This window comes from Bos javanicus, chromosome 18, assembly GCF_032452875.1.
Source record: "Bos javanicus breed banteng chromosome 18, ARS-OSU_banteng_1.0, whole genome shotgun sequence".
Taxonomy (NCBI): domain Eukaryota; kingdom Metazoa; phylum Chordata; class Mammalia; order Artiodactyla; family Bovidae; genus Bos; species Bos javanicus.
The window spans coordinates 35,310,897-35,338,077 of record NC_083885.1 but is presented as its reverse complement, the minus strand read 5'-3'; the positions used below and the strand labels follow the sequence as shown (position 1 = coordinate 35,338,077).

The 27,181-nt window shown below is 40.7% G+C and overlaps 1 protein-coding gene across 6 annotated transcripts in view; it reads right to left on the bottom strand.

Moving 5' to 3' along the window:
* Positions 1–406: 406 nt before the first annotated feature.
* Positions 407–27,181, bottom strand: part of CTCF (CCCTC-binding factor) — a 45,562-nt gene continuing 18,787 nt past the window's right edge. For 4 of the 6 annotated variants that reach the window (XM_061387591.1, XM_061387590.1, XM_061387593.1 and 1 more), the window contains 10 exons: positions 20,222–21,011; positions 19,711–19,881; positions 16,653–16,786; positions 14,278–14,398; positions 13,543–13,692; positions 7,913–8,073; positions 7,376–7,558; positions 6,415–6,550; positions 3,183–3,344; positions 407–1,895 (listed from right to left, as the gene is read on the bottom strand). In XM_061387591.1, the coding sequence (XP_061243575.1) occupies positions 1,711–1,895; positions 3,183–3,344; positions 6,415–6,550; positions 7,376–7,558; positions 7,913–8,073; positions 13,543–13,692; positions 14,278–14,398; positions 16,653–16,786; positions 19,711–19,881; positions 20,222–21,002 (2,184 nt within the window). In that variant the 5' untranslated portion in view covers positions 21,003–21,011 and the 3' untranslated portion in view covers positions 407–1,710. The other 2 variants (XM_061387595.1, XM_061387596.1) reach the window with 2 other exon arrangements.

Genomic DNA, 27,181 nt, shown 5'->3' with positions numbered 1-27,181 from the left:
CCAGGGTTCGAACTCATGTCCCCTGAATTGGCAGGCAGATTCTTATCCACTTTACCACCAGGGAATTCTTGTGCTGAGATCATGAGGCCAGAGCTTCCCATTGGCCCCTTTGTCTTTAAGCTCTGTGGTCCACCTGCTCTACCACAGGGAATCCACTCTTTACGTGGATCATGGGGGCTGGCAGCTATATAGACTCACATCTCTACTCATACACTTTGGAGCATTAAAACCTGTAGCAGGATGCCCTCAATATTCCATCACTTGCCAAGATCATCGCCCATCTGCTAGACAGAAGTGGTCATCCTGGAAGCACAGCTTGCTTCTGAAAGAGGCCTGCGCTGTCTGAGGTTATGCACACAGACCCCTCTGGGCCCCTGGTTAGGCAGGAATCACACAAGTGGGGGTGTTCGGAGCACTTGTTAATCCGTTATGATTTATTAGCTGTACAGCAGTAGATCCTCCTCCCCAGCTTTCAACCCCATTACATATTTTATTACAGGTCTCATGTTGGCGTCCTAAAATAATGAAAAATATCACACAGTACAGCTAAGTACAAAATGCATCAACCTAGAGTCTGATAGCTAACTGATGGCTCTCTTAAAAGCAATACACAGAAGAAAAAAGTGTTTGAAATCAGCAAGACTGAGGCTCTCTAAAAACACATTTTAAACATGTGACAGTTCATGTGCAAGAATCACTTTGAGTTGGTTTTGCTTCACATTATTATTTTTTTGAAGATCCGAAGTTTAAATTACTGACCTAGTGAAATTTCCTGGCCCAGCTTTTAAGAGCTGCTGTGACCCACTCATAATCACCCTTCTGCTTCAAGAGAGGATTTACAAAACACGAAACTCAGCTACGAACAAAGCAAAGAAAATGTAGATGGGAAATCATAACCGAAAGTTAATTGTACAAGGTTCAAATGCTGGCTCCATGGGTTGGAATCATGATGCTCCATGTGGGTGTCCGTCACGAGCGGGCAGCAGTCTCGGTGCTGTTCTGCGACATGATTGTGATCCAATTCCTTGTCAACGTTTACAAACTACTGTCTGTAGTAACTTAATTTGCAAGTAATTAAAATGCTGGGTTTTCTTACACTGCACTTCTTTTCAACCTCGTAATTAATGGAAAAGATTAAAATGTAAAAAAAGTTATTTACAAGCTTGACCATACCAGAAACTTTGCCAAGAAAGAGGCAAAGTCTTCAGGACAGAAACCAATCGTAGCATGCCATACTACTGGTGTGCAGCTGACTCCAAGCAAAGGGAGTCAGGGAAAAGCAAAAGCAAAAACCAGTTTAAAAGTCTAAGTCCTTCCCAAGTCTGCATTTACAATTAAAAACTCTCCTGGGAAGAAGACCATAAGAACTCTGGGAAACCCGGTGGTGGTTTCTGGAGTGGTTTACCATTGCAAGAGAGAGGGTTCAATGTCTCTGTTTCCAGCTAAGAAAACCAGGGAGGCGTGAACACTGTCCTCAGCACTTCACAGTAAACCCTCAGGGACTCAGAACATTCCATGATTTGCTAACATCAAACAGCAAGTTCTAGTTAAATCACATTTTCTAACATCATCCTTGAAGTTTTAGTTCTCAGTATGTTTGGTAAAATGATGCTTTTCCCAAAGCCAAAAGAAGAAAGAAGGGAGAAAATTAAGATGCAGGCCGTTTAAACACAGCCCAGAGCAGTCCCGGCAAGGAGCAAGGCCCCGCCATCACCGGTCCATCATGCTGAGGATCATCTCAGGCGTGAGGTCTCCGTTGGGGGCATCTGTGGCAGCTGGCTGGGCCTCCTCTTCCTCCCCCTCCGCAGGCTCTGCGTCTGGCTCTTTTTTGACTTCAACTATAATGTTCTCAATTGCACCTGTATTCTGGTCTTCGACCTGAATGATGGCTGTTGCTGGCAAAGAAGAGCATGAAGAAAACAAATGCTCCATTAAAGCCCCCAAGAATTGCAAGAGTCTTTTCAGACTTGACACTAAATGAAAGTGAGCAACACAGGAAAGCCTCAGTTTCGATATAGAGAACATCAATAAAAAAGATTTAATAACCTATAATGTGGCCATACACAAAGCCCAAATACTCTAGATAATACCAAAAAACAAAGCACTGACATTCCTCTTCATATGCCTCCCAAATCATGTATTAAAAATCTTAAGTTTTCCTTTATCTCATAAATTAGGGCTTCACAATAGTCAGTGTGACACAGGCAAAAAATGCAGACAGTACAAGACAAGGTATACTTCAGAGTGCAGGATGTAGGCAGGTCTGTTTTAGAGATGACCCACCTACAGCAAAAGAACCTGACATTTTAACAAATTTATCTGTGCCAGGTCTTAGTTGCAGCACACGAGCTTAGCTGTGGCCTGCAGGATCTAGTTCCCTGATCAGGGATCGAACCTGGGGCCCCCTGCAATGGGAGTGCAGTCTTAGCCACTGAACCTCCAGAGAAGTTCCAGAACCTGATATCTTTGCGTCTGAAGCTGTCCAACACCGAGGGTCCTACCACCAGTTGGTTCACTCAAATCTTTGTAGGTCAAATAGTTCCCCAACCACCCCACTGTAACAAGACATTTCAACATGGGGCTCAAGGAACATACTAAAAAAAAAACAGATGGACGCTGCATTTGTTGAAGAAAGAAAGAGAATTGCCAGCTTTTAGGAGATTCATGAATAGAACAGAGACCTGAGACTCCCAAGAGCCTGCAATTACAAGGGCCATGTCCAGTACAGGACTGCTCCCCAATGTCCTCTCATAAATCAGGAAGCCAGCAACAGAATCCATGGGTCTGGGTTTCTTAGGAGGGACACTGTCATCATGGAAATCCCTTTATTCCTCCATCCTTTAAAATTTGGCTCTTATACATTACATTCATTACCATGTCAATTTTGCCAGGTAAGACTCTAACTGTTTTGTAAAACCCTCCCACACTGACAGTACCCATCTCATAGAAAGCACCCTTCAACTCTGGACTTTATCTTGCTGAAACTTAACAGTCCTCTAGAGACTTTCTCAGATGTTCCCCAATAAAAAACTAAAAAACTGCTTCCTAAGAATTTGTTCCCAGTGTGACCTTAACTTGTTCTCATGGCTCAGCTCCCACCTACCCAAAGAACAAGGACCCGTCTGGCTTCCCCACATGTTGGGAGAGGATGCCAGCCTACTGAGCTGAGACAAGCAACTTACGCTGGGTCTGTTTGGGCTGGTTGGTTCTGCCAGGGGGGCGTCCTCTCCGTTTCTTGGCAGGTGGTGGGGCTGGGGTCACTGGCTGGGGCTCTGGCTCGGGTTCAATCTCCACAGCAGGCTCCTCCTCATCCTCATTGTCATCCAAGTCTGGCTCAGCATTTTCTTCTCATGAAATCAGGAAGAAGAGGTGGTGGGTGGGGCAAGGAGACGAGTGGTGGAAGGAAAAGCAACACACAAATAATCACGTATTCTGTGAAGTCTACTTAAATATTTATTTTCATCGTTAACAGCCCATTTAAAAATTCCATTCACTGGAATTTTTGTTTTCAGCACTAAACAAAGTAAGCTCGTATTAATGCTAAGTTAATAAGCAAATCAACTTGGATACCATTATTCATATTTTATGTGGACTGGATATTCTTTTGGCTTTAGATATCAAAATATTGAGTTTCAAATTCTTAAAGGCAACTCCAACTTATGCCAGTTATATAAATGCCCCCACCAAGTGGTGTTTTAAGCTGAAAATGAAACAAATGTTCCCTCTACCTACTATACACAGATAAAACAGGACACGAAGCCTGAGATGGACCCCTGAAGAGTGGTGGAAGATGTGTGTGTGTTTGTGTGTATAAAGTTCTTGAAGCACCGTGAGGCCCCATTTACTAGGAAAAGTGCTGAGGTCAAATTTTGGAATTTAATTCCCAGCTGTCCCAAACCTAGTAGGTCCTCCTAACTCCCTTACCTTCTCCCTAAAGCAATTACCACATAAAAGGAGAGGGAACTATCGTAGAAAGAACACTGATGAAGAGCCTGGTAATACAGTTTTGAGTCTCAGATCTCCTAAGTGTGTGACCTAGGATGATAACCACACTGAACCTCAGTTTCCTTGTGTAATTTCTAAAGCACTCTCAAGGATCACAAAGAGATAATGCCTGTAATTGTGCTCTGCAACTTACATTCTACCACATCATCACAGATGCTTTTTACACTAGACATCAGAGTTTATAAAAATTCTCCATTATTCCATATAGGCTTCATTAAGTAAGAGGTATTACCCTCATTTTATAGAAACGGAGAAACTGAAGTGATTTATAAGGCACAACTAACCACAGTTTAGGGGTGTTCTGCTGCCCACATCTGTAGGCAACTGAAGAGCTCTTGCTACCCCTCCCCCACTGCCATGGCACAAAAGATATCCTGCCTGCCTTCCTCCAAGAAGCACAGGTTACAAGCACATTCTCTTTTGCTCACACCAAATGTTTAAATTTAGAAATCTGTGGGTAAATGCCTGATCGTCAGGACAAAAAGCCTTGTCAAGTGACTGAAATCCTAAGTGAAAATGTGGGGAACGTACTGGTACGTGGCAGCGTGTCAAGAACGACATGCTTCCCTGCTGAACTTATTCAAGCCCCCTATTGCCTAAGTTGGCCCAACGCCTAGAAAGCTAAACAAATTCAGTCAGAACTGAGCAGGGGGCAGGGGGAGAAGCACACAAAGTTAATAGGGTCAAAAGCTTATTGGATTGGAGAGATTTTGGTTAAAAGCCTTGAAAATAGTATTAGACTCTGGTGGTCAATTTCTCTTGATGACCAACAGGCAGAACTTCTGGGAGGGAACATATATGATTCTGGCCTTCACCAGTCCAAACATTCTGGGATAAAGAGACAACAGGCCCCAAAGCTGTGCAACTCCTCCTCCTGTCTTCTCCAGTGCAGAAGACGAAAGGAGGAACCATAGAAACCTATTAGGAACTCTCATTAAACTGTGCAGCTGATTCTGGTAAAAGTACAATTAGGAGAATGGAGCTGGTCTAGCTGGGAGATGAACCACGGAAGTGACCATGGCAGTGCCATGAGAAAAAAGGCATGTCTGTGGCTGGAGAAGGTTCGGCAGCCAAGAGCTACTACAGGTGTCCTGAAGCTCAAGTTTATCTGGGCATCTCTGCTGGTTCTTGAGGCCCACTGACATTACTTGGCACCTCCCAACAGTCCACTCAATTTCTTTACCAAACAAAGGGATTCCACAATGATTCTCAGTAGTGTGTGATGTGCTTTTATAAAAATTAAAGTGAAAAAAGAAAGTTAAGCAAAGTGACATTTTAAAGGAGGCATTCACTTAAAACCCAAGATTTTCCACTAGAGAAGGCAGCAAAAATTAAATTACTCTTATGCTTAGATGAATATTCCCCCATAAAAAGTTCTGAATAGAAAAGTGAAGGCTTTTTTAAGATAAAAAACCAAAAGGGACTTCTTATATATTTAAATATAAAAGACCTAGTATTTTCACAAACAACTTTTATAATAAAACCAATAAAGTGATACATATATTCAGTTTTCAGAAATTTCATTTCCTTTCCCACTATTTCTGACAAAGCAATGTAGAAGACAAACTTAGAGCTTCTCAGAAATCCATCAGGCGTCATCTGTAAGCACCTTCCCCAAAACAGAACTCCTCTGCACCCTTTTCCACAAGTCTCAAACACTGAAGCCATGGATGCGCCTTCTCAACTAGGTGCCAGTAACCCAAGCATCCACATTATAAAACCTCACACTTTGGAATGAGTTTGTCTCATCAAATGTGACTCCTACATTACCAACACTCTTGTTCTCCACCCCATTTCATGAGTTTAGCACCTCAACACATATACCTTCTGCCTGGATTTCATGACTAACACCCCAAAGAACATCAATGTTAGGAAAACTGGCAAAGTTTTAAATTATAAATGGGGAGATTAAGGTAGGAAGAGAAAGGCTGACCTTCATGGATTTGATCAACACATCTCAAGGCTAGGCTGACACAGGCAGTCAAACCAGAAGTTGGTCAGGATGCTTAAGCAACCTTCTTCATGTCCATTAGATTCACTGCTCAAATCTAGACCAGCTTCCTAAATGTAAAAGCTATGAACATAGAAAAGAAACTCTGCTGGCCTTAGAATATCACTAATCTGAGTAAATTGAGTATAAAGATATTAATTTTGCTTCAGCTTTAACTGAACATAACATATCTTATCAAGCAATGGAACACCATAAGGAAAAAAAAAAAAAAAACTTGCTCTGGGAATAAGCTAACTGCTGTTGTAAATATATACACACATCAGGAAGATTAGAGGTTTAAAGGAAGCACGAGAGAGTGGCCTATCTCTGTATTCCAGCACGTCTTTACATAAATACACTGTAAACACTGCACCAAAACCTGCCACTTTTAACTAACTCAAGAAACAAAAGTCACTTACCACTGTCAGAGGAGTCCTCCTTTTTAGAACGCATCTTTCTCTTTCTTCCACGTTTACTCTTCTTCGTTTCTCCTCCATTTTCCCCTTCTACACCATCTGGACCAGCACAATTATCCGCATGTCTTGCCATAGTATTCTAACAAAAGGAACAAAATTCTCGTTCACATTACTAAAAAAGGTAAGATTAAAATTGGAAGTTCTCTTTTAGTTTAATAAAAAAAAAAAACAATTGGGCGGTGGTTATCCATATTAAGTCTCAATGTTCTCGTGTCTGCTAAATGTGTCCTGAACATACTCTTCCTTTTCAGGGAAAATGGTCTCCATCTGGAGTGGGTGGAGAGAGAGAAAAGGGTGGGTGGGAGAGGAGAGCTGCTCAGAAAATGGGGTTAGGTCCTCTGAGCAGGGGAGAATCAGACCAAGCTCCCTGTCCTGTGCAGACCTGACTAACATGACCCTAAGTGAAGGCAGGGGAGAAGGCAATGGCACCCCACTCCAGTACTGTTGCCTGGAAAATCCCATGGATGGAGAAGCCTGGTGGGCTGTAGTCCATGGGGTCACGAAGAGTCAGAAACGACTGAGTGACTTCACTTTCACTTTCCACTTTCATGCATTGGAGAAGGAAATGGCAACCCACTGCAGTGTTCTTGCCTGGAGAATCCCATGGACAGAGAAGCCTGGTAGGCTGCAGTCCATGGGGTCGCACAGAGTCGGACACGACTGAAGCGACTTGGCGGCAGCAGCAAGTGAAGACGGACCTGTTAAAAATACTGAGTTCCCCATCAGTGGAAAGGTTCACACATGGACATGTGTGATGTGGTGGGGTGGAAATGACTGACCCTTTCCAAATGATAGTTTATCTCTATAATCTCAATGGAGAAAACTGCCCTGCTTTGCAACAGAAGATCAAGAACATGGATGGTATCAAGAACTGTAAGGGAGGAAGTCAAGTTCTGACTCTTACCCGGCGTGTAAATGTTTTCCCACACTTAGAACAGACAAAGGCCGCAGGGACAAAGTTGGGGTCATGATAGCGTTTGAAGTGCATGTCAAGGAGCTGTTTCTGACGGAAGGTCTTGTCGCAGTGGCTGCAGGCATAAGGCTTCTCCCCAGTGTGGGTGCGCTTGTGCATGATCATGTGCCTCTCCTGCAAGAGAACGAGGTGAAGGAAAGTCTCAGATCCTGTCTTAGGGCTGCTATCCCCCACCACCTGCATGCGTAACTCTAAAGACCTTTCTCTTCCAAGGGTCCAGGCCCAGAACCGCTTGCTGAGAGGATAACGTAAACCTGATCGGGGTACAAAACTGCTTCCCCAAATCCTAGCAGGTACACTCACTTCTGTTGCTTCTGTAGATCACTCCCAAGCATCAGGCCCCAGTACCAAATTCTTCCCTTCTCTCAAGTCCTGGACTTAATTTCATATAAGGTATACATAAAAACCCTCTGATAAAACCCAACACTGATGAGACATCAATTGTTTTCTAACTATGAAGGTTCCTACCTGTCTACAAGCGTAATCACACTGATCACACTTAAAGCGCTTCTCGTTCTTGTGTGACTTCTGGTGCTGGATGAGGGCATAGCGCTCATGAAACACAGCATCACAGTACCGGCATTTCTTGCCCTGCTCAATGTAGGAATGCTGCTTTCGCAAGTGGACACCTTAAAGCAAAACACAAAGCCCAGGCCAACTTGTGAAAACACAAACATCTCAAAGAGTTAAGAACACATTTCTTTCTGCTTCTGAATATAGTTACTCTGGCTGCTATATAGAAAATGGAAAAAAAGGAGTAAAAACAGACATGGAGAGACCAGTTGAGATGTTAAAACTCAACAGGTGAGGGAAGGTGGTAGTTTGGAGATGGCAGTGGGTATGGAGGGAAGGGGACCTGACGAGAGACCTAAGAAGCTGAATCAACAGGACTTAGTGACTGACCAGAGTGAGGAAGAGAAAGGTGGGTATCAGGAATGACCTCCAGGTTCCTGGCTTGGAAAACTGAGCAGATGGTGGAGCCACTTACTGAGACAAGGAGTAAGTGGAACAGGGCTGAAGCCTGAGCTGTGTTGTCTGCAAGGGGGCAAGGACATTTAGAGTTGAGGGGAAAGATTAAGGAGAACTTGAAAATGAAGGTAAAGAGGCAATACTTGATCATGTAAATGTTGCCAGGACACAGGAGAATGGGATCAGGGCAAAGGGCAGGCCACAGACACAAAGAGTGACACAAGGTCTCTAGAAGCCGATGGGGAAAGAGGATGAATGCAGGTAAGTTACACATCTGGAAAGAGGAAATTTGAAGTTTCAACCTGCTGCATTTTCTGTGTATCTAAAGTAAGAAAAGAGGTTACATACTGAGACGAAGGAGGCAAAGAGAAAAGGGAAGGAAGATTAGAGGTTTAAACAAAGTTAATGATTTACCCTACTGTCATACGACTTCCCACATAGCAGGTGCTCAAGAATCTGTGGAATGAACGGGACACAGCTGATGAGGACAAACAGCTGGAAACTGAGGAGCCAGCTGCGTTTAGGGTCAAGAATTTACGGCTCAATCAAAGTGCTATCACTTCCAACTTTGGTTGTTGTTTAGTTGCTAAATAGTGACTTCTTTGAGACCCCATGGACTACAGCCACCAGGCACTTCTGTCCATGGTATTTCCCAGGCAAGAATACTGGAGTGGGTTGCCATTTCCTCCTCCAGGCATTGGCAGGTGGATTCTTTACCACTGAGCCACAAGGGAAGCCTCACATCAAACTTAAAGAGGGCCAATTCTGGGGAACGGAAATAGGTAAGAGAAAGGGATGGCGTATTTTTTTACTCCCTACACATGTTCACTATATGAAGACTTTTTATACATAAATATATCATTTAAAATAATTCTTAGACTCAACTTCTGCTCCTCAGATAGAGAGACCTAACAGTTAATGTCAAAGACTTTATGTTTTTATTAAATATTTACAATAATAATTCTGTAAGGCTGGAATTATTCCTATATTATCAGTTAAAAAAAAAAAAAAAACACCTTATTAGAACAGTAAGTATTTGGAGGTGAATCTTGATCTGGTAGGTCTGCCTCCAAAGGCCATGCCTTCCTGTGTCCCAAGGTGATGAATCTTAATTATTGCATATTAATGTGAAATCAGACCTGCTTTAAAGAGGGAACACAAACTTGTTTGGGAATGGTTTGGGCAGATAACTATTATTTGACAGCTCCTTAACTACCTCATAAAGAGTTTATTATGTAAGGTCTAAGAGGTTATCATTACAAGTGCAGGCGGCTTGTAACAGAATCAACAGAATGATCTCTGTTCGTTTCCAAGGCAAACCATTCAATATCACGGTAATCCAAGTCTATGCCCCAACCAGTAACGCTGAAGAAGCTGAAGTTGAACGGTTCTATGTAGACCTACAAGACCTTTTAGAACTAACACCCAAAAAAGATGTCCTTTTCATTATAGGGGACTGGAATGCAAAAGTAGGAAGTCAAGAAACACCTGGAGTAACAGGCAAATTTGGCCTTGGAGTACAGAATGAAGCAAGGCAAAGGCTAATAGAATTTTGCCAAGAGAACGCACTGGTCATAGCAAACACCTTCTTCCAACAACACAAGAGAAGACTCTACACATGGACATCACCAGATGGTCAACACTGAAATCAGATTGATTATATTCTTTGCAGCCAAAGATGGAGAAGCTCTATATAGTCAGCAAAAACAAGACTGGGAGCTGACTGTGGCTCAGATCATGAGCTCCTTATTGCCAATGAAGAAAGTAGGGAAAACCACTAGACCATTCAGGTCTGACCTAAATCAAATCCCTTATGATTATAAGTGGAAGTGAGAAATAGATTTAAGGGCCTAGATCTGATAGATAGAGTGCCTGATGAACTATGGACAGAGGTTTGGGACATTGTACAGGAGACAGGGATCAAGACCACCCCATGGAAAAGAAATGCAAAAAAGCAAAATGGCTGTCTGGGGAGGCCTTACAAATAGCTATGAAAAGAAGAGAAGTGAAAAGCAAAGGAGAAAAGGAAAGATAAGCATCTGAATGCAGAGTTCCAAAGAACAGCAAAAAGAGATAAGAAAGCCTTTCTCAGCAATCAATGCAAAGAAATAGTGGAAAACAGTAGAATGGGAAAGACTAGAGATCTCTTCAAGAAAATTAGATACCAAGAACATTTCATGCAAAGATGGGCTCAATAAAGGACAGAAATGGTATGGACTTAACAGAAGCAGAAGATATTAAGAAGAGGTGGCAAGAATACACAGAAGAACTGTACAAAAAAGATCTCCACGGCCAAGATAATCACGATGATATGATCCCTCACCTAGAGCCAGACATCCTGGAATGTGAAGTCAAGTGGGCCTTAGAAACCATCACTACGAACAAAGCTAGTGGAGGTGATGGAATTCCAGTGGAGCTCTTTCAAATCCTGAAAGATGATGCTGTGAAAGTGCTGCACTCAATATGCCAGCAAATTCGGAAAACTCAGCAGTGGCCACAGGACTGGAAAAGGTCAGTTTTCATTCCAATCCCAAAGAAAGGCAATGCCAAAGAATGCTCAAACTACCACACAATTGCACTCATCTCACACGCTAGTAAAGTAATGCTCAAAATTCTCCAAGCCAGGCTTCAGCAATACGTGAACCATGAACTTCCAGATGTTCAAGCTGGTTTTAGAAAAGGCAGAGGAACCAGAGATCAAATTGCCAACATCTGCTGGATCATGGAAAAAGCAAGAGAGTTCCAGAAAAACATCTATTTCTCCTTTATTGACTACACCAAAGCCTTTGACTGTGTGGATCACAATAAACTGTGGAAAATTCTGAAAGCAATGGGAATACCAGACCACCTGACTTGCCTCTTGAGAAACCTGTATGCAGGTCAGGAAGGAACAGGTAGAACTGGACATGGACCAACAGACTGGTTCCAAATAGGAAAAGGAGTACGTCAAGGCTGTATATTGTCACCCTGCTTATTTAACTTACATGCAGAGTACATCATGAGAAACGCTGGGCTGGAAGAAACACAAGCTGGAATCAAGATTGCCAGGAGAAATATCAATAACCTCAGATATGCAGATAACACCACCCTTATGGCAGAAAGTGAAGAAGAACTAAAAAGCCTCTTGATGAAAGTGGAGAGTGAAAAAGTTGGCTTAAAGCTCAACATTCAGAAAACGAAGATCATGGCATCTGGTCCCACCACTTCATGGCAAGTAGACAGGGAAACAGTGGAAACAGTGTCAGACTTTATTTTTCTGGGCTCCAAAATCACTACAGATGGTGACTGCAGCCATGAAATTAAAAGACGCTTACTCCTTGGAAGGAAAGTTATGACCAACCTAGATAGCACATTCAAAAGCAGAGACATTACTTTGCCAACAAAGGTCTGTCTAGTCAAGGCTATGGTTTTTCCAGTGGTCATGTATGGATGTGAAGAAAGCTGAGTGCCGAAGAATTGATGCTTTTCAACTGTGGTGTTGGAGAAGACTCTTGAGAGTCCCTTGGACTGCAAGGAGATCCAACCAGTCCATTCTAAAGGAGATCAGCCCTGAGTGTTCTTTGGAAGGAATGATGCTAAAGCTGAAACTCCAGTACTTTGGCCACCTCATACAAAGAGCTGACTCACTGGAAAAGACTCTGATGCTGGGAGGGATTGGGGGCAGGAGGAAAGGGGGACAACAGAGGATGAGATAGCTGGATGGCATCACCGACTCGATAGACCTGAGTATGAGTGAACTCCGGGAGATGGTGATGGACAGGGAAGCCTGGCGTGCTGTGATTCACGGGGTCGCAAAGAGTCGGACACGACTGCGCGACTGAACTGAACTGAACTGAAGAGGTTATCATGCAAGTATAAAACACTCAAGGTTTTCATTTGCATCAGGATAGTGAATAAATTTAAAAAATCGAATAATCCAAACAGTGGCCTAACAGTTAACACGGTGCCATGAGATATTACTGGTTTAGGTTTTAGTTTCTATATGGTAAGAACAGTAAAACTCTTTCGTTTATCTGAGAACAGTACTTAAATTTTTCTAAAATCCTTTCTACACCAGAGTAGGATGACACATGACCCACTGGATCTTATGTGGAATCCAATGGCCTCTACTTCAAGCTCACAGTTTCATCTTAAAAATGTTTTATGTTGGTCTGCAGTTTGTTCAATATAGTCATATTAATGTAAAAATGTTTTAAGATACTAGTTCAATTGTATAACTTTACTCAAAACCTTCTGAGTAAAACCAATGCTGCAGAAAGACAGTCAGGTTTATGACCTGGTTTGGTATGCTCCTGATATGACCTGGGTACTTATACATGCCCCAGTGTGAGAAGCAGCCCTAGAGGATTCCCGAAGACTCTAAGTCCAGCTTTGCCCCTCATAAGCTGTGTTGTAACACTTTGGTCAAGACACCTGGTTATCACCTACAAAGCTCGAATAAATATGCCTTGATGACTTCATATGGTTGCTGTGAAGATCAATTAAGTAAAAAAGTAAAATAAAAGTATAAAGACAACCTGAAAGGTACAATTTATCTAAATGCATTATTATTTTGTAGGGAGCAGTGCATTTTGGACACAGAGCAGACTGGGGCAGTATTTTTAACTATTTTAAATAAGAAACACAAAGGGATAAATTCAGGTGACCTTATCCTAAAATTTCTACCAGTAAACTCTGCCTTTATATTAACTGTAGCTTAGTTATGTACACAATTACAGCTATCACCAAATCAATATAACAGTCTAATTACCTAAAGAAAGTACAAATATTCTGGGGGAAAAAACCCCCCAAACTGAAGTGGACTGACCTTAGTTCAAACCATACTATGTTACTTCTCTATTTGGGGACTTTTAACATTACCAATGAAGGCTACTAATTAAAAATACACTTTTCTCTCATTATAGTTGCCATTTATTTATAGATGAGCTATAGTCAGGAAAAACTTTTGTAGTGTAGCTTCAGTAAGAGAAAGAAGAGACAGAAAAAAATAGCATAAGCAATGACTTTTATTAAATAGCAGGCCATTCACAACACACAAAACTCACAAAGTCAGAAAAGGAAGTAACCTGTGATCATTATCTTCATAGAGTTGTCAAAATTTATTTTTCATTTGCCACTAGTTGACTTACCCAGATCACTTTTTCGGGCTATGACAGTGTCACAATGGGGACAGTGAAATTTGGCCACATTTTCTGTGTGCTTCTGTAAAATGTGCATCTTCATGGTACCACTTTGGGTAAACCGTGCATGACAAATATAACATTCATAAGGTTTTTCCCCTTCAAAGAAAAAATACAGAATGAACAAATTAGACGAAATGACTAAATAACTACCATTTAATTGAAGGGTTACCAGGCGGCAGATATGCCAAGCCACAGAGGATCTACAGTTCTTAACTCAGGAAGGATGAGGCTCAGGCCCACTGCCTGGCTCAGGCCTATCTTGAGAGATGAGTAAGAAGTCCCAAACTGTGGCCACCACCTCTGCTCTGCCCAGCTCTGCCACAGAGTCCTTCATGTTAATAAGAGTAGTTTCTACAGCAGTACTTACCTTTGGAGGAGAACAGATGGGATGATAGCAGGAGGACCTGCAAGTTTTTCTTTTTAGAAAAAGACTGTACTTTGAAAAACTGACAAGCTGGGTTAGGTAATCTACCCAGACTTCTAACAGTAAAAAATTTCCATGCTCTGGTGTATATTCAGAGCAATGAATTCTGAAGGTATGCCAGAGAACATGTGTCAATTATATACTATTCTCATGCCCGTTTCCATTTGGGTAACTAATGAGGGTATGTGGTGGTTCCCAGGGTGCCATGGGATCCACTAAAAAGTGGTTCATTAATGAAAGCAAGGGAGAAGTCCTACCTGAATGGGTTCGCATGTGCCTTTTCAGCTTGTATGTGTCCCTGCTGGCATAACTGCACAAGCTGCACTGGAAAGGACGCTCCCCAGTGTGAGAGCGAATGTGACGTTTTAATTTGCTGACCTGAAAAAGCAACAAAACCTCTTAAACCTGTATTAACATAGGTTACGACATGAACACCGTGGGTCAAGCCCAAAAGCTTTGGTTTTGGAAACTGAAATTCGTAACAGAAAAAGTCTAAAGGACAGTATTTCTTCCTCTTTAACTGTTGCCTCTAAAATCCCTATCATAATCTAAGGAAGTGGGTAAAATGGATAGGGCATGAGTCAAGATGAGTTACTATTAACTGTTTAGGCTAGGTGATAGGTCCATGGGGTTGTGATATACTATTCTATCTACTTCTTTTATATGTCTAAAATTCTCCAGAATAGTTTTAAAATAATTCATGCTTATTTATGGATCAAGTTGCTAACAAACGTGAATCCAAGTTTATAAGTGCATTTTAATTCTCCTCAGTCTCTCTTTCTTTCAACAGCACTTCCCAGACAGGCCAGGCACCAGCGGCCTCTCACCTTCCTCCCTATGGACTTATGCTTTTCATCTTCAATTGGGTATCTTTCCAACAAAAGAGTGACTCTAAGGAGGGTTTCAAATACTAACATTTGACTTGAAAATTTTAAAAAGTGTTCCATTTTTTTTAAGTGTTCCAATTTTTACACTAAAATCCCCCTGTACTTCTACACAGTAAAAATTTCACACACTCTCTAAGGCTAAAGAATGGTTCCAACAATATTATTGAACAATTCTCTTTCTAGGACTACAGTTCAGTTCTAGGACTTATCACATATTAAATTCCTGTACACCATAGGATCTATTCTTTTTCAGCCAACTCTTTTTTCTGGCTCCAATATCACACTGTCTTCATTTATCATATAGTTTTACAGTAGCCAACAGCAAAAGCCCTTCATTCCCTTTTCAAAAATTTTTTAGTCATTCATATATACACTTCCAGTTGAAATTCAGAATCAACTTGACATGTGTATTTATTAATGTCCTTTGGAAAATTCTGAGACATTTTCTTCTTATAGGTATCAGGTGCTTTTTGCTGTTCAGTTTACCCCCAGGTCATTTTTACTGTTGTTAGAATTTGAACCTGTTTTCTAGTATAGGTATTGCATAAAATAAGTCATTAATTCCAGTGTATTCACCTTGGATCTGACCACTAGACTGAACTCAAATGCTCTAGGTTTTTCAGCCAACTCTTAGATTTTCTATGTAAGAAAATATGTCTGTAAGAAAAGACAGTTTTGTCTTTTCATTTATAATTCATTACTTATTTTATGCTATTATCTAGGATTTTAAATACAATGTTGAAATTCTAACTGTGATGGGTATCTTGTTTCAAAGTTACTTAGACTGGGTTTACTATAGGCTGCCAGTAGATACTTCTCATAATAAAAACATTTTCTTCTACACTTGACTTGCTAGAACTTTAAACAGTATCAACTATCAAATTTTATAGTTTTTCAATTACGGAAATGATCATGTGGTTTTTCTTTAATCTCTCAATGTAGTACACACCAATAATTTCCTAATGTTAAATTACTCTTGCATTTTAGATATATTCTATTTAATAATCACATTTTAGTAATACTCTATTACTAAATTTGGTCTGTTAATTTATTTAAAATTTTGGCTTTTCTGTGAGAAAAACATACAGTTTTCTTTTTAGAAGTATCCTAATCCAACCAGTCCATTCTGAAGGAGATCAGCCCTGGGATTTCTTTGGAAGGAATGATGCTAAAGCTGAAACTCCAATACTTTGGCCACCTCATGCGAAGAGTTGACTCATTGGAAAAGACCCTGATGCTGGGAGGGATTGGGGGCAGGAGGAGAAGGGGATGACAGAGGATGACATGGCTGGAAGGCATCACCGACTCGATGGACGTGAGTCTGAGTGAACTCCAGGGGTTGGTGATGGACAGGCAGGCCTGGCATGCTGCGATTCATGGGGTTGCAAAGAGTCGGACATGACTGAGCGACTGAACTGAACTGAATCCAGTTTTGGTAACAAGGTAACCTCAAATAATTATGGTGAGAAAATCTTCCATTTTTAAAATACTCTTGGTATAGTGACTTGTTTCTTTGCAGTTTGGTAGAATTTGCCTGTAACATGTGGATTAGTACTCTTTTTTAATGGGTAAACCTTTCACACTCATTACAAATCTTTCTTTCTAGTGGTGGGGAGGAGGAGTGGTAGTAATCTAGTAAGATACTCTATCTTGTATTATGAGGATATGAACTACCCTCACACAGGAGTCAGGATCTTCTTAAGAGAAGGAACCAAAAAGGAGCTGAACTTCTACACTGAACTTACTTCTACACTGGCGTAATCGCACATGGAACACTTAAATGGCTTCTCATGGGTGTGTTTGTAACGACGATGCCGCACCAATTCTCCACTAGTCACAAAGGCCATATCACAGTCTGGGCACTTGTGAGGACGAGTACCTGGACAAAGGAGGACATAACAGAAAGACAAGGACATGGTTAATTTCAGAGCTCAATGTGTGGCACAACTGCAGCATGAGGCTGGACCCTGGTTATCTCACTGACCATGCCTGAGAATAGCTCCAAAAGCTATGGGTAAGCCCAGGTGACTTTATAACACCAATCTCAAAATATTAAAAACACATGCCAAATGTTTAGTTTTTCTTAATTACCATTTTGAGTCTGCTGTCTTTGAATACAAAATCATTTTTATCCCTATTTTGTGAATATTCTGATCACTATGGATTAAAGGTTAATAGAAATACCTGTTTCAACCCATCTAAGAAAATACAGAATACATCTTTTAAACCTTAATAGAGGTCACAGAATTAATAGTCATTTGACTCAAGATTCTTCTACACATCAAAACTTACTGTATTGAAATTATATATACAGAACCAGTGAGCTGTCCATATTGACCAACTTTTTCTTTAAAAAAAAAAAAATATAATAACATGTTTTCTATTTTAATTTGGTTTCATAAGGTAGAGATTTACCAAAGGCTTTAAAAGTATATTGCCTTTTATGTTATGTGATTTAAATAGACTGTTTTCAAATATCCATATCTAATATTCTGTGATCTGAATGTTAACTCATGGAATATTTAAATATTTTTTGAACTAATACTATATTTTCTATGGACTTCCCTCGTGGCTCAGACGGTAAAGCATCTGCCTACAATGTGGGAGACCTGGGTTCAATCCCTGGGTTGGGAAGATCTCCTGGAGAAGGAAATGGCAACCCACTCCAGTATTCTTGCCTGGAAAATCCCAGACAGAAGAGCCTGGTAGGCTATAGTCCACGGGTTCGCAAAGAGTCAGACACGACTGAGCGACTTCACTTTCACTTATATCTTCTATATTTCTTGGTTTTTTTCTTGTTTTATTTTTCCTTTCACTGAGATAATCTTATTGTTTTTAATATGTCTTCCCATAGTAGCCTCATAATGTAACATGACTTTAGAAGATCTTCTCTAGCCACTTTATATTCTGAACACTGCACTTGAAATATTATGACCAAGTAATATTCACAACAAAGAGATAAAGCTGACAGCAGAACACAGTACTGTTTTCATAGGTTATTATCATCACCATCTGTAATCGTGGGTAAGAAGTGAACAGCAAGGTCATCTCAAACACCAAAATCAAAGGCAGGCTACCTTTGAGAATGGAATCAGGAAGACTCACAATGTTATAAATGGGACCAGCCATTTGCAGAAATGATTTTCCCAGAGATTGAGAATACTGGAGAGGGCAATGTGTTTGGATATGACAGCAATTATTAGAAAATTTCAAAGAATGTTTTTATTCAGTTTGCTTCTTTAGTTACACTGAAGATTAAGAGTGAAGGATAGAGTTCTTATGTATGAAAAATGTACAGTCTGGAGATACAGATAGGTAAGTAAAACAACAATTAACAAGAGAAGGAAAGCAACATCAATTCCTATTAGGACACGGTAAGCTGAAAACAAAGAATTTCCAATGTTTACCTAGCATTACCAAAGGGGGAGAAAGAGGCCTGCCTCCGATAGACCTAAGCATGGCAATTAGGAAACAAGCAGACACCGCTGTGGGACATGAATTTTCATCAGGTTGTACCACATGACCGACTATGTCCCTCTGCTCAAGGTCCACGCTCACCAGGACACCGTTCAATTGCTACAGCATCTGGACACAGGCAAGGGTGCCCCCTAGGATGCAATACTATTGCATCTACAAAATAAAAAGGTGCATTCTTCACCATAAACTGATGTTCTGTTATGCTCCTGACTCTTGAGGGTTTGGTTAGTATGAATTAGTCCTGCCAAATCACTCGTAAATAGCCAAATTTCTTATTTTCAAAGCTGAGGACTTGACCATGACACAGTGCCCACATCAAGGCACTCCCATTTTGGCAGTCCTATAATGTGTTCAGCTGCTTTTATCCAGTCTTCTGCCTTTTCTCTAGGATTTTCAAACTACCAAATAAAACATATTATCATCGTCAAGAGTCTGGGTAGAAACTAGGGAGTTGGTGAGAAGTGACTAAGTCACATTAACAAATACACTACTGCACAGCATACTGCTTATAGGCCAACCCTTACTTGATCATGTTCATCAGACAACCAACACATCAGAGAAAACAAGAGTCGTCATATAAAATGAGGTGGAGAATCTGGATAGAAGAAAGCTATTCTGCATGAAGAATCAGGTGAGAGAAGTTTCTATTTGCACTTGGAGCCAATTATCAACACCATAAGTGTGTAAGAACCCAGAAGAGAGTCTCAGGAGAGCTTCAGCCCACAGTTCTCCCCTTTAGTGACTCCAGAATCTGACCACGGTCTATACGAAGCTAATATTAGAATATTAAGTATGTGTGGACCATGAATGAACAAATGTTTGAAATGCTGGGACAGTGTCTTAAATTTTTCATTCTGGGTTTATGAACTATGGCTTATTCTTTGAGGTAAAACAACCAGAAACCATGGTTTTTACAGAGGACACATTTCTATTTCTAATGTTCTTCCTCATAGTGCCTGGCAATTGTTGCCTGGGATTTTGGGGGGTTAGTTTTTGTCAGTGTTGTTAAAACTTTAGCAACACAATGGTGATGTCCCTCAGGAAATATTATAGATTGGAAATATCATAGGTTGGTTAACTACCACAGAAAATCTTTATCTGAATCACCATCCTTACATAATTTGGATTATTTCCCATAAATTTTCTTTATATTTGCCCATAAGTCCACTTGCTTACAATAAATCAAGATTACAAAAAGGGTATCAAAGAAAGAACAAAGAAGTCTTACCACTTTTACTCCCACTGGAATCAGCTTAGAAGATATTTAAAACTCAAGTTTAAGCCTTTGCTAAGCTGTAGTCCCCAACATGTTTATCCAGCACCTACCTGTGTGTGTGTTAAGATGATTCCTCAGAAGGGTGACTGTTCTGAATGCCCTGCCACAGAGATGGCACTTATGTGGTCTCTCATCAGTGTGACTTTTCATATGCCGATCCAAATTTGAACGCCGTGGACATGTGTAACTGCAAAGCTCACACTGGAATGTCTTCTTTACACCTATATGCAAAATAAAACACTTACTTGTTGCAGGGTTTCAAAATTTTTAAGATTAATCCTAAGCTTAAACTTCTACAGATATATTTTGTTAGCTTTTTATAACTAAACCCAATTAAGTCATATTTAGTCATAATTATCTCATGCTACCAATAGGTTTCTTTCTTTTCAGGACTTAAAGTACTCAATCTGAAAACACTTCTTTTAGACTGGCTAAAAAAATTGACACCATATCACAATCTTTAAAAAATAAATCCATTTAATATAAAATAATCTACATATGTACTGTTATGTGCTTTATCCCAAAATGGTTTTGAGAATATAATGGATAAACTTATTTTACCTTTCTTTTTAATTTTTGTTGGCTTTGGAGGCTTCATGTTACCAACCACTTTCTCTGCATTAACCTCTGACAGCAGACCCTCCTGCTGCTCTTCCTCAAAATCATACACAGACACATCCACATCTTTGCCCTCCTCTGTGTAACGCAGTTTGCTCTTTTTGGTTTTCTTTGTTTTTTTGGCTGGTGGCTGATAGTCTGGGTCTTTTTGCCAACTAGGATCTTCCTGAGGCGGAAGTTCCCCTTGCTCTAGGGTCTCCACCTCTCCATTGGCCCCCACTTTTACCACTTGAAACCCTTCAGGCAAAGGTAAGGTGTGACATATCACAGGTTCACTTTCTGCAAGGCCCTCTTTAGACACTTCATTCTCATAAGCCCCCTGAAGTTCTTCTACTGAAGTGGTAGCAACAGGTACAGTCACAGGAACAGGTACTTGTACAAGCTGAAGCTCTCCTATGTTGATAGGCTGTTCCTCCATATTTACAACCTGCAAGGTTATAATCTGGGTATCGTCCACGGCAGCCTCTGCTTCTGGAGCGACTGCACCCTCCATGACTTCAGTCTTCATCTGAAGAAGGGTAGGATCCAGCTGTTCCATCATCACCATCTGTACACTGCTATTGACATCCTGGACCACCTCACCACCATCAGTCTGGTTCTGGGGAAGGTGGCAAGCGTCCTCTTCCTGGCCCCCTTCCCGGCGTCTCTGGTAAGTCTTTCTCTCCTTTCCTTTAATGAAAGTTTCAGACTCTTCCACAATGGCTTCAACCGCCTCACCTTCCATTTCCCCTTCCTTTATTAAGGGAGAACACAGATTGTTATTTAAAATAAAATTTATCTAAACAAAAACATACATTTTAAAACAAAAAAGGACCACCAATGTTTCTTAATATTACAAAAAGACAACAGATATTATGCACCTCTTGGTAGAAGAAGGGAATACTATCTACAAAGTAGTCTTTTAAGACAAAACAAAAAAATCTTAAATCAAGCCTCTAGATCCAACTACCAATTAACAGGAAATTGGTGACAGAGGATATTAATTTACACTTCAGGGATGAAATTCATGAAACCCAAACTAAAGGAAACTGCAGGAATAACTACTCATTGTCTTCTGTAAAGAAATCAACAGGAAGAAAAAAAAGATGTGAAGGATACAGGGAGAACCTACAGATCAGTGGTTCTTATGCCAGGAGACATTTGGCAAGGCCTGGACATGTTTCTGACTGTGTGGATAACAACAAACTGTGGAAAATTCTTAAAGAGACGGGAGACCAGACCACCTGACCAGCCTCCTGAGAAATCTGTATGCAGGTCAAGAAGCAGTTAGAACTGGACATAGAACAACGGACTGATTCCAAATTACAAAAGGAGGACGTCAAGGCTGTATACTGTCACCCTGCTCATTTAACTTATATGCAGAGTATATCATGCGAAATGCCAGGCTGGATGAAGCACAAGCTGGAATCAAGACTGCTGGGAGAAATATCAAATAACCTCAGATATGCAAATACCACCACCTTTATGGCAGAAAGTGAAGAGGAATTGAAGAGCCTCTTGATGAAAGTCAAAGAGGAGAGTGAAAAAGCTGGCTTAAAACTCAACATTCAAAAAATGAAGATCATGGCATCCGGTTCCATCACTTCATGGCAAATAGATGGGGAAACAGTGGAAACAGTGACAGATTTTCTTATCTTGGGCTCCAAAATTACTGCAGATGGTGACTGTAGTCATGAAATTAAAAGACACTTGCTCCTTGGAAGAAAAGTTTTGACCAACCTAGACAGCATATTAAAAAGCAGAGATATTACTTTGCCAACAAAGGTCCGTCTAGTCAAGGCTATGGTTTTTCCAATAGTCATGTATGGATGTGAGAGTTGGACTATAAAGAAATCTGAGCACCAAAGAACTGATGCTTTTTAACTGTGGAGTTGGAGAAGACTCTTGAGAGTCCTTTGGACTGCACGGAGATTCAACCAGTCAATCCTAAAGGAAATCAGTCCTGAATATTCATTGGAAGGACTGATGCTGAAGCTCTAATACTTTGGCCACCTGATGTGAAAAACTGACTCACTAGAAGAGACCCTGATGCTGGGCAAGATTGAAGGCAGGAGGAGAAGGGGACGAGATGAGGGTGAGATGGTTGGATGGCATCACCAACTAGATAGACATGAGTTTGAGCAAGCTCTGGGAGTTGGTGATGGACAGGGAAGCCTGGCATCCTGCAGTCCATGGGTTCGCAAAGAGTCGGACATGACTGAGCGACCCAACTTGACTTGGACATGTTTCCGGTTGTCACTACTTGTGCAGGTAAGCTACCAGTATCTAGTGCTATCTAGTGGATAGAGGCCAGAGAGGTTACTAAGCATCCTCCTCTGCACAGGTGAGTCTTTCACAACAAAGAATTATTGGTCCCCAAATGTCAGTAAGTGCAGAGGTTGAGAAACCCCGATACAGACAAAAGCAGCTTAAGAGATACAGCAACCACAATCTATGGATCTTGTTTGTATTGTTTCAAACCAACAAATGTTATTTAAAAATGCCATGAGACAACGGGATTCAACTCTGTCTGGATATTTGATATTAAAGTTATTAACAAAACTGGTTTACATCTTACACATTTCTTACATCTGGCAGACCATCTGTTTTTAGCTAAATTCTCCCTTAGAAAACAAGTCATCGGAATGCCTTTTCACCATGCTCTTCTTTTTCTCTGAGCCAGAGTCAGAACTTGAATCCGGAGTCCAATGGCCCTGCTTGTAGCTACCACACACCTCCACTTCCTGTCTCATATCATCATCTCATACCTGAAATACATTCATGTATTTCTCTTCTCTGTAAGACCATAAGTTTGTTGAGGACAGAGACCATGTATATAACAAGTAGTTTTTACCCTTTAGCACTGTGCCTAGGTTATTAAGAACACAATAAATGCTAACTGAATACATAATAGAAAATAGAAAAATCAGTTTCTCTCTGATTTATAGTTTCTGGCTCTTACATCTTCTGAGTGCTGAGAATACCTAGGTATCTAAGAGTAAAATGAGTCTGTGCAATGTCCAATTCCTATCAATAAACTGACTTAACAAAACCAATAAGTATATAAAAGGTTAATTCAAAATTAAAATTTAAAGTGTTTTGTATTCTTGCTCTCATCTTAAACAAAGCTTCTGCCATGCCTATCAGAGACCCGTCTCTTCAATTCAGGTACCTTAACACTATCCGTAATAGCAGTCAGAGAAGGCTCCTTAAGTCAGGACCACCTGCAAGGTAGTACAAAGACCAAGATTATGCAGACTTGATCCTGCGTTTTAGGAGTTACTGTCTAACAAAACAGAGAATAGGTACAATGGCTCAAGGTCAAAGAAGGTAGGTTTGGCCAGGTGTGAGATCAAGATGGGCAGGACTTTTAAAGGCAACATGGTGCATGTGTGCACACACATGCTTAAAAAGCATACAATAGAGGAAAGAACAGAAAGAGGAGAAAGATGTGTTGGTTCTGGCCATAGACTGGATGGTCCTGAATGACAAAATATTAAGACTATACTCATTTGGTTGTCAATGGAAATCACATATGCTTTCTAAGCACTGAAAATTGAGATTTACTTGATTCATAAAGAACAGTGCTTGATTTCTTCAACAAAGTGTATCTGTATATTTGCAAAGAGGAGAGATGTACTGACCCCAGATAATCTATTCAGATTCATGACTGGTTGGTCTTTAAGCCATTATTTTTCCTTGAATGTATCTGCTGATAAAACAACCACACTATTATGCACTTAAATTTTTCTCAAAATAATCTGTTTCCCCAGTGGGTTTGTTAAAACTCTTTGAGGGAAAAAGCCAGGGTTGAAGCAACCCTACATATTTGGACTGATTCAGCAAACCTCACTATCTGCATAGAACAAAACCAAGCCTAATGGAAAACCTTGTGGGTTACTGGGTTTCCCTGATTTGTTCTGCCATTACCTCCTTTCCTTAGCCCCTTGTATTCAACAACCAAGAGTATACTACAATGCTCGATGCAAAGACCTCTTACTATCTGTTCCATTAACAGGACAAATATAACAAAATGCTACCACAGAACATGAGGGTCAAGGGACATTTGTGAAGTGCTTTATAATTTGCCTATAAATGAAAAATGTCTGAGCATGAATGTGCTAGCATTTTTATAAGATTTTATTTATATTTCTGATAGTGAAAAACTACTTTAGGCATGATCCTAGCTATAATTTCTTTTATATAATCACTACTGTTCAGACATATCATTCTTGGGATAAGAATGTTCTATACTAGAACCATCCAATAGAAACGTGAGCTACATACATATAATTCAAATTTTTCCAGTAGCCATATTTCAAAGTAAAAAGAAACAGACAAAATCAATTTTAGTAATCTAACCCAATATATCCAAAATAGTATCATTTCAAGATGAAATCAATAAAAAAAAGTTGAGATACTGTACCTTCTTTTTTTTTAAATAAGCCTTTGAAATCTGGTATAAATTTTATAGTAAATCTCAATTTGAACCAGTCACATGGTAAATTCTCAACGGCCACAAGTGGCTAGGTGCTACTGAGGACCAGGAACACTGGCTTAACCTCAGAACTTCTAAAAACAGAATTTCAGGCTCTATCCTTGACTCACAGAATTACAACTTGCAATTTAACAGATCCCCGAATGGTGTCATATATTAAAGTCTGAGATGCACTACTTTATACTATTACTTTCCTCATTTCCCACCCCCCCACAAAAAAACTTCCTAGGCCATGATGGTCTGAAATCAATACCCCAACAGATGATGATAACTTCAATGCTGGAGTTAGGAACAGAGAAAAGAATGCCCCACCCATGATGGAAACATTCTTGGAAAAGTATCAAAAAACAAAAAATTTCACACGCTGTAAATGCTAATGCTGGCCCTGCCACAGAATCACTACATAACCCAGGCTATTCAGATATCCTCAACAATAAAACTGGTGGAGGAAAAGCATTTAATCTCTGAGCTCAATGAGATTTTGTAGCACACAACAATCTGAAGAACAATGAAAAACCCATCTTGTCTCTGCCATGAATTTGAAAACTTAAAATACTAGCAATCGCTTGTAAATAACCAAGTCCAACCCAAAAGAGGTTGTGGAATTATAAACCAGGCAGAAAGAGAATTGGTGCAAAGGAATCAAATTGAAACCAATTATGCTGCCTGGGAGTTGAGCTGACAAGAGTACCCTCTCATCATGAATAAACACATGGCATAAGGTCCATGAACATCACCATCTATTCAGGGTCTTATAGCAGTAAGTTCTATTTTTACAGAGAAAAATCAGACACAAAGTAGCAAGCCACCAGCCTCTCCCATTCACAGCTTGGAAGTCCCAGGGCATGCCTTCCAGGAGTGGATCCTCTACTTCCTCTGGGGGTGGGGGGTGGGGGTGGAAGGGAAGGAGTCTACCAGTCAGTAACTCGCCTAACAGGCTGGCGGGGGTCTCTCTCCCCACTCCCTGGAGACTGTGCTATCCTAGCTGTTTCACCCCATTAGTGGTTTGGATCCATCCTTTCCCTCCTCCACGGGCTCAGCTGTGCCTCCCGCTTTCCACTCAGTTTCTGTTGAGTCTGTCATATTCTTGGCCTCTCTGCTTACTTGAGTCAGGTGTGCTTTCTAGGTTCTGTCAAATCTTCTAGTGGACCAATGTCATTAAGAACAGGTTTACATTAACCTCTGGACAAAACTCTTTTAGATTATCAAAGTATATTAGCTTATTTATAGAAGTCTGAAAAATGAAGCACAAATAGGACTTAAAAAAAATTGTTCACAATTTCTACACCTAATCACCTAGTACTTTGATGCTATTTTCCTCTTAGAGATGTATTTTTAAATATAGATGAAACTATATACATAAAATTTACATACATTTCTATATGGCTTTGTGGTGTTTTAAATACTTTACTAAATACCTTACTAAAAAGGACTCCACTCCCAACTCAACCCTCTCCAGTCTTGCTTGATACACAAGCACCATTCACCAGGAACCACACCAGCCAACCTGAAGGTCTTCCCCTCATCCTCAAACTCAATTTTTCTTTGGCATCTAACAGCATGAAGCTGATTCCTCCTTCATCAGCCTCTCTTCTCTCTTGGTTCCTGTTTTCCTAGGTCTCTCCCTTGTTTCTGAGAGCTCTTCCCCCAGCTGCTCTGAGCAACATCAAGACTCTGTTCCTTTCTCTGTAGTCATGCAGCTCATGAACCTTTTTATTTTTTACTTCAGTTGTCTCAACCCAGAGGTCTTCTAAGTCCACATGTGCAATTCCTCTGTTTCAATGCCTAAAGGATCTCTCTCTTCTGTGAGTGTCTGGCTATCACCTTCAACTCAGTGGCACTGGATAAGGAATAAAGAAACCTGGGGAATTCCCTGGCAGTCCAGGGGCTAGGACTCAGTGCTCTCACTGCTATGGCCCAGTGGAACTGGGATCCTGCAAGCCGTGTGGCACAGCTAAAATAAAAGAAAGAAACCCAGACTCTAAACCCTCATCATCCCTAACCAACCAAATGAGCTTGGCAAAATGGATTAGTCCTCTGGGTTGCAGTAGCACACAAAAAATGGAATTCTGAAGAACAGATCCTTCCCTGTACCCTCTACCATCTTGGTGAAAAACTGAAGCTTGGGAGTATTAATTAAGAAAAAAAAAATCATTCGATCAGATCAACTTATGGGTAGAAGATGGGGCAAGATGGGGTTCCCTTAGACTGAGGCAGGGTGAAACTGGCATATGAGGGTGAGGAACCTGCAAGAGAGGAAAACTGGTATCTGAGTACCTCTTGCTCACCACTATTCTCTCACAGTGGGAAAAAAAACACACGCTGACTGGTTGAGTGGGAGGGTACACAGGCCCAGACTCTCCACAAAGTATACAGAAGTCTGCCTATGCTCCTACACCACCAACCTGACCTGCATCCTAAGGGAA